This window comes from Prunus avium, chromosome 1 (assembly GCF_965620075.1).
Source record: "Prunus avium chromosome 1, drPruAviu1.hap1.1, whole genome shotgun sequence".
Classification (NCBI taxonomy): Eukaryota; Viridiplantae; Streptophyta; class Magnoliopsida; order Rosales; family Rosaceae; genus Prunus; species Prunus avium.
In genome coordinates, this window is record NC_142284.1 from 61,508,848 (window position 1) to 61,520,885 (window position 12,038).

The window sequence follows — 12,038 nt, forward strand, 5'->3', positions numbered from 1 at the left end:
AAAAGTGACTTGTTCAAATGGCTAATTACATAGTGAATACCAACTTTGCCTGGAATGGTAGATAGCAATTATAATTTACCAAAAGTCATGCAACTTCTGAGATGCCTTTAAAAGTTGACCCTTGTTTTTTTTCTTTGACCAACAACATAGAGATGACAAAAGGAAGCAGTTGCAATAGTCTTGAAGGAATCAAATCAAACTACACATGTCATTAGTTTATTCATGATCTGCCAAAATGGACAATTGTACATGTTCCTTGCACTTTCAGCTAAACTTAATTAATAATTCAATTAAGAGAGATGTCAACAAAGACTAAACAACCCTTCCACGCAAAACAGAGGGGTAGACGTAATTAAAAAAAAAAAATTAAGTTAAAATAACAAAACCAATGATAATTTATTTGCCAGAAGTAAGAGGGTATCCAATTCCATGTCTTTTGGTGGGGAAGACCACAAACAGCAAGCTGCAAATAAGCCCAATACCAACTGGAACAATGTTCAAAACCTCCTGAGTCTCATGCCCAGGCGTAGGGTAGAAGCACCCCACAACATTCTTGTCCCTCATAGCCACAGCCCCAAACACAAACACAGACAAAACTGCATGAACCAAATCCATGAACCTTATCTTGTACTTGCTCAAATCAGGCAGACCTGAACCTGAGGCATCCGGGTAGTCAAACAAAAATAACCCCTTGGTCGTTGCCAGGCCGTAGTAGACTTGTCCATCAGAGGCCTTGACGCTGTCGGTAAGGGACGCGACGAAACACGAGAGGGCAAAGAGGAGGAGGAGGATGAGGGTCATGGGGCGCGTGGCGGAGTCGCAAGAGCCGTTGCTGGTGAAGATTGGGGTGAGGAGTTGGAAGGCGAGGAGGGTGCCTGTTGGGAGGAGGTTGGCTAGGTTTGCTGTGCTTGTTAGGGTTTGGGAGATGGCTCGTTGGGAGAGGGTGGGTTGTCGTAGCTGAGGGCTTTTCAGGGTGTCAGGTTCCGATTCGGAGCTGGTGGTGGAGGTTGGTGGGTTGGTAGTAACGGAAACTGCATCTGATATCGATGGTTGCTTGGTAGGTGTTGGTCTTGGTCTAAGAGACATGTTGGACTGTGGCAGCGGAGGTGGCGGAGGTGGTGGTGTTGGCGGCGGCGATTGTGGTGGCTTTGAGAATTATTAGTATTTAGAGGAGAGACGCTTGGCGTTTATGGGGGGGGGGGGGGGGGGGGAGATTAATGGTTTTGGTGATGGTTAGGGAGAGCTATATTATATAGAGAGAGAGAACTCTGGTTAGGTGGATGGAAAATGATAAGAACGTTACGTTAGTTGTTGTTGCTTGTCTTGGAAGGTAGTTGTTTCCATGGAGTTTCCTGTTAGGTTAAGCTTTTGACATCTTCAATGTTCAAGGGCTATATATTCTCACACGTTCATATGCGTGACGTTATGCATCTGAATGTCATTTTAGTCATGTTCACCAATTTTGACAATTTATTTATACAATCTTGACAGGTCATTTCCCATCTTTTAATTAAGCTAGCAAGGAACCTTCTGCTGTATATTATCTTAATATAAACTTCGTGGTCATTAATTTTTTTTTTTTTTTTAAGGAAGAGGATACCACTTGATTACAACTCAGAAAAAGAAAATTAATATCATGGCTTGTTTCTTGCAGGATCTACTTCCATGTATAATTGTGCTTTCACTAATCTTAAGGAAGTATAATTAAAGGGAATTTTTTTGAAATGTCACTTGAACTTTTACACCAATTTTAATTTGTCACTTCAAAGAAAAATTTAAGAGAAACATCACTTTAATTTTTCAAAATCCATGAAATATCATTTGACACTAACATACCATCCAATTTTTCATCCAAAATTTTGAATGTGCAAAGGGCCGACATATTAAACTTTTCAAGACCCAAACCTTATTTCAAGCTCCTTATTCGAAAAAGAGGGTTGAAATTGGGGATTGAGGCATACCGATTCAATAGTGAACACATTTACCCTAGGGTGAAATGAGTAGACAGAAAGAAAGTGGTGACTAGTCTCACATCGAATACCATTTAAGGTGGATAGAAATGTCCAATCGCTTTCCATTTTGGATATTTTGAAGATGTAGACCTTAGGAACAAGTTTTATGAAGACACTTCAACAAGAGAGGAGTCAAAACTGCCATGCAAGGACAAATTCGTGCATAACACAGAACACAAGGTTGTGATGAACAGCTTTCACTCAAACTGTATTTGAGGTAGCTATACTTCTTCGATTGGGCTAATTTTTGGATATGTTCTATTAGTCCCGATGAACAAGTTTGAAGAAGAAAGTATTTTGTTTTGATTTGAGGAGAGTGGGGTTCTGAAACAGTCAAAAAGACTGATGTGAAGAAAGAGAGTTGGAGCTCTCAACTTGGAAGAGAATGAGAAAAGTGTTGTGTTGTGTGAGAGTTATCAATGGTCAAACTTAGGAATCATAAGGAACATATGTGGGGGACAAAAGATTAAAAGCAACCTAGAGGCTGCTTTTAAAAGCTACTATCAGAAGATCATTGCTTTTAAAATAATAAACATATTTTATTTTTATCAAACACCTTAAACTGTTTATCTTTAAAGTGAAGCCAATTTTTAGAGAAAAAGGCAAATCCCAAATGGGGCCTAAATGATCCATGTTCTAATTTTTAAATACTACTTTCATTAATAACTTCAAAATTTTAAAAAGAGTAATGCTAATCTTATCACATTTGTATACCATATTCTCATACCACTTAATGTGGAAGATGAAGTGGACAACCACATCAATTAAAAAGTGTCACTAAATCATAAAAAAAACATTTGTATAACACATTCTTATACCACCTTATGTGGCAGATGAGGTGGACAACACATCAATTAAAATTAATTTAACATTTTCTTTTCTTTTATGTTTATTGACATTTTTTAATTGATGTGATTGTCTATTTCATTTGCCACATTAGATGGTATGAGAATGTGGTATACAAATGTGGTAAGAGTAGCATTACTCTTAAAAAAAAATGTATTATTAGAAGAGTCAACAACTTTCAATTCCTAATACAACACAAAAGAAAGTGACATTTCTTAATACTCATTTCTCAACATTCCAAACATGAGAATGAATATTTCCCATTTCTATCTCGTGGGATTAGACATGTGCGTTTTATTCTCAAAAAGTTCATTTTGTGAACCAAACAGGCCCTATGGGAGAATCGAATATAGGACATTAATCCATTAATAAACACTTAGTGCCTGTTTGGCATTGCTTATTTTGGGTGATAAGTGAAAGTGAAAGTACTTTCTCTTTTATTAAACACTTTAACAAAAAAACAATTTCAACATAGTGCCTTTCTTAGTCATTATACATAGCTCACCGCACTTTCATAAAAAAAATTTTTACTAAACAATTAAAAACTGATTATTGTACCAACAACACTTTTAACAAACAGTTTACCAAACGTCAAATTGCTTTCTCTCAAAGCAAATATGACAACGATTATTTTTACAGCAAACCAATGCCAAACTGACCGTTAAGCCCTACAATAAGCACTTCCATCTTTAATGACAATAATGTTGTTGGTTGGTTACAAAAAGTAACCATGGTTATTTGCCTTTGGTGGCCACTATGGTCGCCGCATTACCATGGTCAAGGAAAATGCAAACTAGCATTTAGCAGCGGCATGTTCCGCACACACTTGGAGCCACGAGTCTGTGTGCTAGTCCCTGCAAACCAAAATCCCAGTGAAAAACAAAGTAATCAAAACCCTAATCCCTAAATGCCCAACTATTCCCAAGCCTGATCTCTACGATCCATTTGATTCCAGCAAAGGTAACTTTCTCTGTCTCTGTCTCTCTCTCACTCTCACTCTCACTCTACATACACATGTGTCTTCGATCTTTTTGCTTCAGATAAAGGAAAATCGTTATATATCTATGTGTTTGTATATTTGTATGGGTGTGAAGTGAAACGGCTGCGGTTAAGCTTATTATATGCTGCTCCATTGTGACTAAGATAATAACTTTTTTGGTGACAACAAGAGTTTTTTCTTTAATTATTTTTTCTGACTGATTTTCGTTCTCTTATTTGAACGAATTTAACAAACTTTGAAGCTTGTAAGCATATAATTACTGCTTATATTAAATATTGTAGTCTGTCTTACTTAGAGAGCTTTTCGAGTAACCCAGTTTGCTCTGACTGATTGGTTTTCTTTTTTAATTTGTGAAGTTTGTTAGTAGATCATGAGGCGCAAACAAGCATGCAGGGGAAGGGGAAGGCCACGAAAAAAACCCAATGTGGTCAGTGAGAGACTGGTAAGTGAGAGAGTGGTCAGTGAGAAGGTGGTCAATGAGAAAGAAGGAGCGTTCTTGAATTTTGTGAGTCAAAATATTGAAGGAAATGATATTGTGTGGAATCAATCTGATGACGAAGACCATAACGATGAGGAATTTAACCCTGAAATGGAGATTGATTCAGGCAATTCTTCTGCTTCTTCAATGGGGAGTGACTGGTCGTACGGGGATCAAAATGTGAGCTCCGTGGATAGGACAGTGCAGAGGTTGATTAGGAAGTATGGTGAAGTGAATCTCCAGATGGAAAACTCATCCAAGAAGATTGATGTTGCACAAACTAAGCCATTGCAAGTCTTTGGTTCTTGGAGTAGATTCCAGCATGAGCAAGAGGCGCCTTCTCATGATCCTCGCTGTAACAAGAAAGAATTGAGTGCTTCTCTGTCGGTATGATGGAAATTCTGTAATTGGTTTCTGTTGTGACATTTTAGTTTTAGATTTAGGTTCTGTAGTCTTTTGTATATTCATAGGAAGGAACAAAATGTTTTCGGTTTTCGTAAACAATTGAAGTGCTTTTCTAACCAGACATTTTGTTGCGATAGCTTTTCTGACCATATTATCCATAATGTGATTGAACTTACTGCTGTTCTCGAATTATTTCACCTTTCAGGTTATTAAGAGGGTTATGAGAATGGATGCAGCTGTACCTTTCAACATTCCTGTGGATCCAATTGCTCTGAGATTACATGTGAGTGTGAAATATGCATATTTTCTAAATATTTTTCTTGAGTGATAACATGATATGGTAATCGTTATGATGCAGCATGCTCCAGAATCTGTCTTATTGTTCTTTGTAAAAAGAGTAATAATCCCTTATTTCTTTTGCGGGCTTCTAAGAGGGGATTGTGGGTTCTATCTTCAAGTTTATCGAGTTACAATGTCAAACTATTTCTTTTGGGGTACAAGCTTGACTAGCCACTAAGCTTGTAAATTTAGTGGAAAAATGACTTGGTTGAATTCAAACATCATTTTTTTTTGTAATAATGCGAGTCTTCTGCAATGAACTGTTATATATATGTAAATATTTATATTAACTTTTTAATAACATACTATAGTAGTAATTCCAAAATTTTAAGGTGCCCTTCATGTCCAGAAACTCCTACCATATATATGGTATAGCTGTTTTATTTTGATGATCTTATTTTTAAATTCAATTCTCTTTTGATCTGGACTAGAGAACAAAGATCTGTTATCATCTTATTATACCTATCAGTTCCGGTTTTAATCTATACAAAGAAGTTTTGTGCATATTTAATTAGGAACAAACTCTGCTTTGGTTTTAAATCCATAGCTTTCAAGCTATATCTATATGTTGTTGGGTTTGCTGTATCTGTTTGCACTACGATTAGTATGCTATTTTGCAATTTGCAATACACCCAGACTTTGGATTTTAGTGAAAACAAAACCTTTTATTTTCATTCACACACACACACACACACACACACACACATATATGACTTCATTTAAAAAGCTAGTAAAAAACCTGTTTTGTTTTCATTTAAGTATATATACACATCACTTTTGATTATATATGTAATTGTATATACATATATTATTCTACTTTGTCTATGTTGCAAAATATAAGTAATACCTGCTGCATAGGACAAACGTTACAAAGCCAGGGTCAAAAGTACCAAAAATGACCCTGCATTAAATGCCTGAAACGCACTTTATTCTTGTCGCAGATGCAATAGTGTGTTCATGGAAGATTTGGATATTCTATAAGGATTGTACGTCTCTGTTTTTCATGTACATATATATATCTGCAAGTTAATGCACATTTGGTTTCATATCATGTTCTGGACATTCTGTAGCATATCATGTATTTGAAAAGGAGAAACAAAGCCTTTATGTTAACTTCAAGGTTTTAAGGTTCTGTTATGTTTCCTGAAACAATAAGTTGGAAATATTGAATTTCTTAGGGATGATTTTAATTCTTCAGCTGATCTAATTAGACAGTTCCACAATGCAACATTGCTGTCATAGATGTCTTATCTATTCTGAAATGCATTGCTATGTTCCTTTCATAATTCTTCTCTCCCTAACTGTTTTATCTTCTACTTTCTTTATTTGTTTTTTCCTTTCTGGGGTGTGTTGATGGTTGGAACCAGGATTACTTTGATGTCATAGATACACCAATGGATTTTGGAACAATATGCAACCATCTTGAAAATGGTACTAAGTATACGAACTCGGAGGATGTATTCAAGGACGTCCAATGCATTTGGAAGAACTGCTGCAACTATTACAATGAGGGTAACTTTGTTTTGGACCTTATGGAAAGGGTGAAGGAGAAGTTCATGACATATTGGACAGCTGCTGGTTTGTGCAGTAAAGAACCAGGGACAAGTAGTGGTAAGGGTTTCACATTACTTTTGTTTTGTTTCTTCAATTTGATAGTTGTTGTGCTAAACTTGTTGGTGATAAATTTTCACTTGGGAGGCAGTTAGCATAGATAAACTTGATGGATGTCATTTTTGCATACAATACATGCCTACTTGCCAACATATCAAGATTTTGGCCACCAATATAGATAGAGGGGGTGAAACCATTTCTTTCCTGTTCCCAGATATCTTGCCACTGATATTTGGACAGAATCAGTGACAATTTGCTGAAACTGAAAGAAGAATAGATAAAATTCCACTCTAATCCATGTTAAAAATGCTGATTAAGTCAAATCATTTCCGTCATATACAAGAGTAACCCTCGATAACGGTATATGTAGTTCAAGTTTTATTTTCACATACATATCATTTACTTATCATAGGCGTAGTATACTATAAAATATATTTGTTTATTAAATGCTGTAGTATATGATAGACAAAGTATATTATATGATTTAACATTTCTTAATGTTTCATTTAAATTTCCATGTTTTAAAGCCGATATCCGTCATTTTCATTGACAGTCACTGATATCGGAATCTACATGGAAATATCAGTCAATATATGTTTACGTTTAAGTACGATATTGTTTGCATGGTTGATTATATCATCCTTGGTTGTCCTTGTATGTAAGATATTGGTTTGCCTTCTCATATTTCATTTTGTCTCTGTTACTGTGCATTTCAGCATGGCCTCTTTTGATTCTGTGATCACCATCAGGAGTGAGGTTTTGCTGTTATTAACCAAAGAAAAGAATTCAAGAGTAGGTTCTATATCAATTGGTAAAGTTACCAAGATCCCATTATGGTTGGGTTTGTTGGGTACTGGGAGGCGGCATGCTCCTATTCCCAGTATGCAGTACTTTTAGAGTTACGCCTAATTTGTTTGTTTGTTAGGTTATAATTTGCATACATGGGTTTCTATGCACGGTATAAAAGAAGATCCATTCCTGCATGCATAAGCACTTACGAACAAATAGACTAAATTAAAAGATTACAGAGTATTTGAATCAGCACATATTTCATCTTGACTTCTCAAGTTCTAAAATTGTTGGCTATGAGGTATTCTTTAGTTTCACCTTTTATTTTTCTTTCCTATCTCATATATCTTAGATTTTTATCCCTTCTTTATGTGATGATTAAGAAAATCTTCCTATAAAAAAATAGTTAAGAATATTCAACCACTGAGTGTTCGACAACGGATTGGAAAGACTTGTGATCTCGGGGTAGAGGCAGGTTGCTAGAATGTCTAGAAGAGAGCTGACCGTCTTCCATAAATAATCGATAAACTATGCATTTCATACATACATTGCCTTCGATGAGTTTGAGCTCTGATAAGCTTATCAACGAAATAAGTGGTCTTCAAATGATTACAAGACTTTACAGTTGCTCGAAGCACTTATCAAGAAAGACTGCATTTATTGAATTGTTCTATAAAGTCCTCATAGGTCTCGTGCTAGAACAATAACTCTTTTGTCATTGTGTGTTTCATGGTTGTGGTTTAGATACAATACGTATTGGCTTTGATCAATTCTTCAAAGTTCAAACGTTGGCCTTAAGTATATGTGTACAAACAGATTTATTGTTTTTCTTTTGGTTGTAAAGGAGCCAATAGGGAAACCATATTGTGTTGGATTAATTCTTCTTTTCACTGCCCTTAAGATTGCAGTATCTTCATAAATCCTTTGAACTTTTGTATGTATCATTATTCAACTTTTTCATAATGTTGTTCTATTAAGATGATAGTGTTTATGATGAAAAAAATTTATATTTGAGTTTATTTTATTTGTTAATAATTATTATTATTATTTAATCATTTTTTTCTGAATCAGTATCTTCAATGCATTTGAATTTGTTTAGGCAACTAGAGGTCTTTTTTTTGGGGGTATTTTCTTGTAATGATTTATTAATAATTCATATATGCTTATATGTGTCTCACTTATTTTCAAGAGAAAGTAGAGGAGTTTCCATACACTGGTGTATGAATGGTGAGCATATATACTTCGAAACTCAAATTGACAGCAAATCTTTTAATTTTCCATTATGATAGTTCCTTAGGATGAGGCCTGCATATTATATTTTTCATCATTAGTGTAGGTTACTTCTGATTTCAATTTCATTAAGTTTTGGTTTTTTTCTTTTTTAGTTTTAACAAGCTCTAACATGGGGAAAAGGAGAACACGAGGGCCCACCCGTAACCTTAAACTAGCTCAAATTCCGATTGGGGAAAGATTTGAAATCAGCTGGAGGAACCGGAGAGCTGTAGGTGAAAGCTCCACGTTTTTCAAAGCAGAGTGTACAGCCCTTGTTAGGCAAACCCAGGACCTACCCCTTCAGGTCAAGTCGTGGAAGGAAATCCCATTTGATATTAAAAAGAAGGCATTTGAACATATGTTGGTTAGTACAACAAAAGATTTTGAAGGAAGTAGTTCCCTTAAATCCTCATTTTTGCATGTTTATTTTGTAATATTTCTTCATACATGTTCTCAGAAGCGTTTCAAAGTCGAAGATCACATGACATGGGTATTGGATCAGATTCATAGATCCTACCACAATTATCGGCATCACCTCAAGAAGATGTGGTATGAAACGTGTGAGACAACTGAGGAAGCACGGAAAAAAGTACCACCAAATGTTGTGGATGATGATTGGCAGTATCTTATAAACCTGTGGAGCTCACCTGAATGGCAGGTACCATGAAATGTTGCATATGAAAGAAAATATTGAGGATGAAAGAAACTTTACATTTTTTCCTATTTTCCTATTTTCCTTTCAGTTATCTCTACTCTGTTTTCTCCTTAGATTTTTATACATTCATGGTCTTCCTTGAATGCAGTTAATGAGTCAGAAAAACAAGGAGAATGGTTCCAAAAATAACATAATCCACACATCTGGTTCCAAGAGTTTCTCGCAAATCCGCGAGGAAGAGGTATGACTATTTACTTCTTGAGTAATATTTTATTGTGTTTCTCATCATTCTTAGTTTTTTATGTTTGTCCCATGGTAGAGAAAGAAAACTGGAAATGACCCTGGACGTACCCTCCTATGGGAACTCACCCATGTGCGGCCTGATGGACTAGCTGCAAATCCAGCTTCACAGGAGGCATTGGTATATATTGATCCCGAAATTAAATTGAATATGCAAGCGCACCTAATTTTCAGTTAATTTAATAGCATGCTTCTCTTAAAAATATATATAGTTTTGGTTCTCTCTCTCTCTCTAAGTTTTTTTTTTCATTTACCTATTGGTTCCATTTTCTGAATGCAGTCAAAGCTCAAGAAACTCTATACTCAAATATCTGCGGAGAACTCACAGATGACTGAAGACGAGATTTTTGTAAAGGTTTTTGGACCTGAGCGTTCAAGTCGGGTGCGTGGTTACGGGGATGGTGTAACCCCCAAAGAGTTGTGGGGCCCATCATCATCATCATCATCTACTGTTAATGAACTCAGAAGGCAACTTGAGGAATCAAAGCAGCGACAAGAGGAGTCTGAACAAAGAAGTGCTGCTGAGGTACAGGGCTTGAAAGAGCAACTTGGTCGGGTTGAGGGTTTGCTATCAGCTCAAATGAATCGCTTTGAAGGTTTGCTAGTACAGTTGACGAGTCATATGCACTCCCCGGCCCAGATTGAGAGGCGTACTGAAATTTCACCCTCCCAAAATGGTATGCATCTTTGATTACTTACTTTATAAAGAATTCTCATATAGGGTTTTTGGAAAAATGGAATTACAATCTTTGAACAATTTATATTGAAGTGTGACTCATTTGAATTGAGAATTCTGCGTTTGTCTTGTTTGGTAAAAGTAGGGAAGAAGAATATGAGTCAGGCACCACAATATTTTGACTGTTTCATAATTCTTCATTGAGAAAGAAGTATACCCAATGCTGGGGCCTCAATGAAGGTTGAGTTTATGTGTGTTGTTTTGTTCAATGATCTCTTTATGCGGAGAAAAAGCCTTTCGAGTTGCAATGTATTGTGGTTTTTGTCCATCATAACTTTTGACATATATTTACTAATAGCTATTGGTCCATGAATAACTCACCCTCCTAGAATCAGTGAGAGCGGTGATAGGAGGTGTAATTGTCATCATTTTCCACTGTTTGCTTCCTCTTGTGTAATTAAAAATGGAAAACTTTCAATTTCTGATTTGGTTTAACAAATACCATAGTTCGCACCAGCATGTGCGTGAAGAAAATTTGGCGGTGTATACTCTGTCTTTATCACTGTGCTGTGTCTAAACTGCATGAAGATTTGTCCCTTACTGTCTCCGTACATTGTGAAATCAAATGGAAGCAAATATGCCACTAGCTTCTTCTTGATGCACCCTCAAATTAGTTTCATGTTATTTCACTTGGATCAGGATTGAAGATATGGTAATTCTAATAATGTCCTACTCGTTGTTTGGAGGTGTCTGAATTGGTATTACTAATCTTTTAATACAAAATAGGTATTATTTGATCATGTGGGTATTTCAAATTCCTGCTAATTTCCCTCAAAGGCATTTGATTATGTGGAAAATTGAACTATAAATATCAATGTTATTGCTTCTTTTGGTCCAATTCCCTTAGTGTTGGATGTTGTAACTATTATGTTTTTTGTTCGTTTTCAGGCCGCCCACGAACGACCCGACCTAGAAGATGAAGTACATATCAGCTATGTTTATGTTTTGTTTTTCGGCAAGAAGTTGATATTTGGTTGGTAGTATTATATTACATTTGATGCATCAAATGTGTTGTGTGAATGAATTACATGGACATATGTTCCACTAGTAACTGATAAACTCAAGGGATATAAGAGCATCGGAGCTTCTCCAGTACGGAGTCCAACAATGCGAATTGGTTACGGAATTCTATTTTTGACCGTGGGATGATTTTAACGCTTCGGATTGGATATCTATTCTTCTTTCTTCTTTTCTCCTCTCCCCGAGTTCACTCCTCTTTTTCCTTTTTCATTTTTATATTTATTTTTTATTTCCGTTCCTTCTCTCTTATCTCTCTCTTTTTTTCTTCTTCTTTCTCTTCGCCAGTTTTCTTCTTCCTCTTGTCATGGGGTGATTTTTTTCTTCTTCTCAGCAGGAAAAGTGGGCGTTTCCCCCCCCTCTCTCTCTCTCTCTCTCTCTCTCTCTCTCTCTCTCTCTCTCTCTCTCTCTCTTTTTCCTTCATTCTCTGAGAATGATTTGGCCACAGTATGCTGGGGTTGGGGAAAATTGTCATGGCGTCGACTTCTATTGGCCTCTTCTTCTACCTTATTTTGGAAAAAATTGAAGAAAAAGAGAACGAAAAAATAGACACAGACCCATTCGCTCCCCCCATCCCC

General features: G+C 36.2%; 2 protein-coding genes across 3 annotated transcripts; one reads left to right on the top strand and one right to left on the bottom strand.

The window, feature by feature from the left end:
- Positions 1-359: 359 nt before the first annotated feature.
- Positions 360-1,198, bottom strand: LOC110765721 (transmembrane protein, putative (DUF679)). Its single transcript, XM_021968928.2, has one exon. The coding sequence runs from the start codon at positions 1,084-1,086 to the stop codon at positions 397-399; it is 690 nt and encodes a 229-aa protein (XP_021824620.2). The 5' UTR covers positions 1,087-1,198; the 3' UTR covers positions 360-396.
- Positions 1,199-3,649: 2,451 nt separating this feature from the next.
- LOC110765722 (uncharacterized) lies at positions 3,650-11,616 on the top strand. Of its 2 annotated transcripts, XM_021968929.2 has the most exons (10): positions 3,652-3,818; positions 4,215-4,723; positions 4,947-5,024; positions 6,448-6,691; positions 8,866-9,116; positions 9,210-9,410; positions 9,556-9,648; positions 9,727-9,828; positions 9,988-10,384; positions 11,332-11,616. In XM_021968929.2, the coding sequence occupies exons 2-10, from the start codon at positions 4,229-4,231 to the stop codon at positions 11,361-11,363; spliced, it is 1,893 nt and encodes a 630-aa protein (XP_021824621.2). In that variant the 5' UTR covers positions 3,652-3,818; positions 4,215-4,228; the 3' UTR covers positions 11,364-11,616. The 2 variants fall into 2 exon arrangements, with proteins under 2 accessions (XP_088103043.1, XP_021824621.2); XM_088246917.1 differs by having other exon boundaries at positions 3,650-3,818; positions 8,866-9,410.
- The last annotated feature ends 422 nt before the right edge of the window (positions 11,617-12,038 follow it).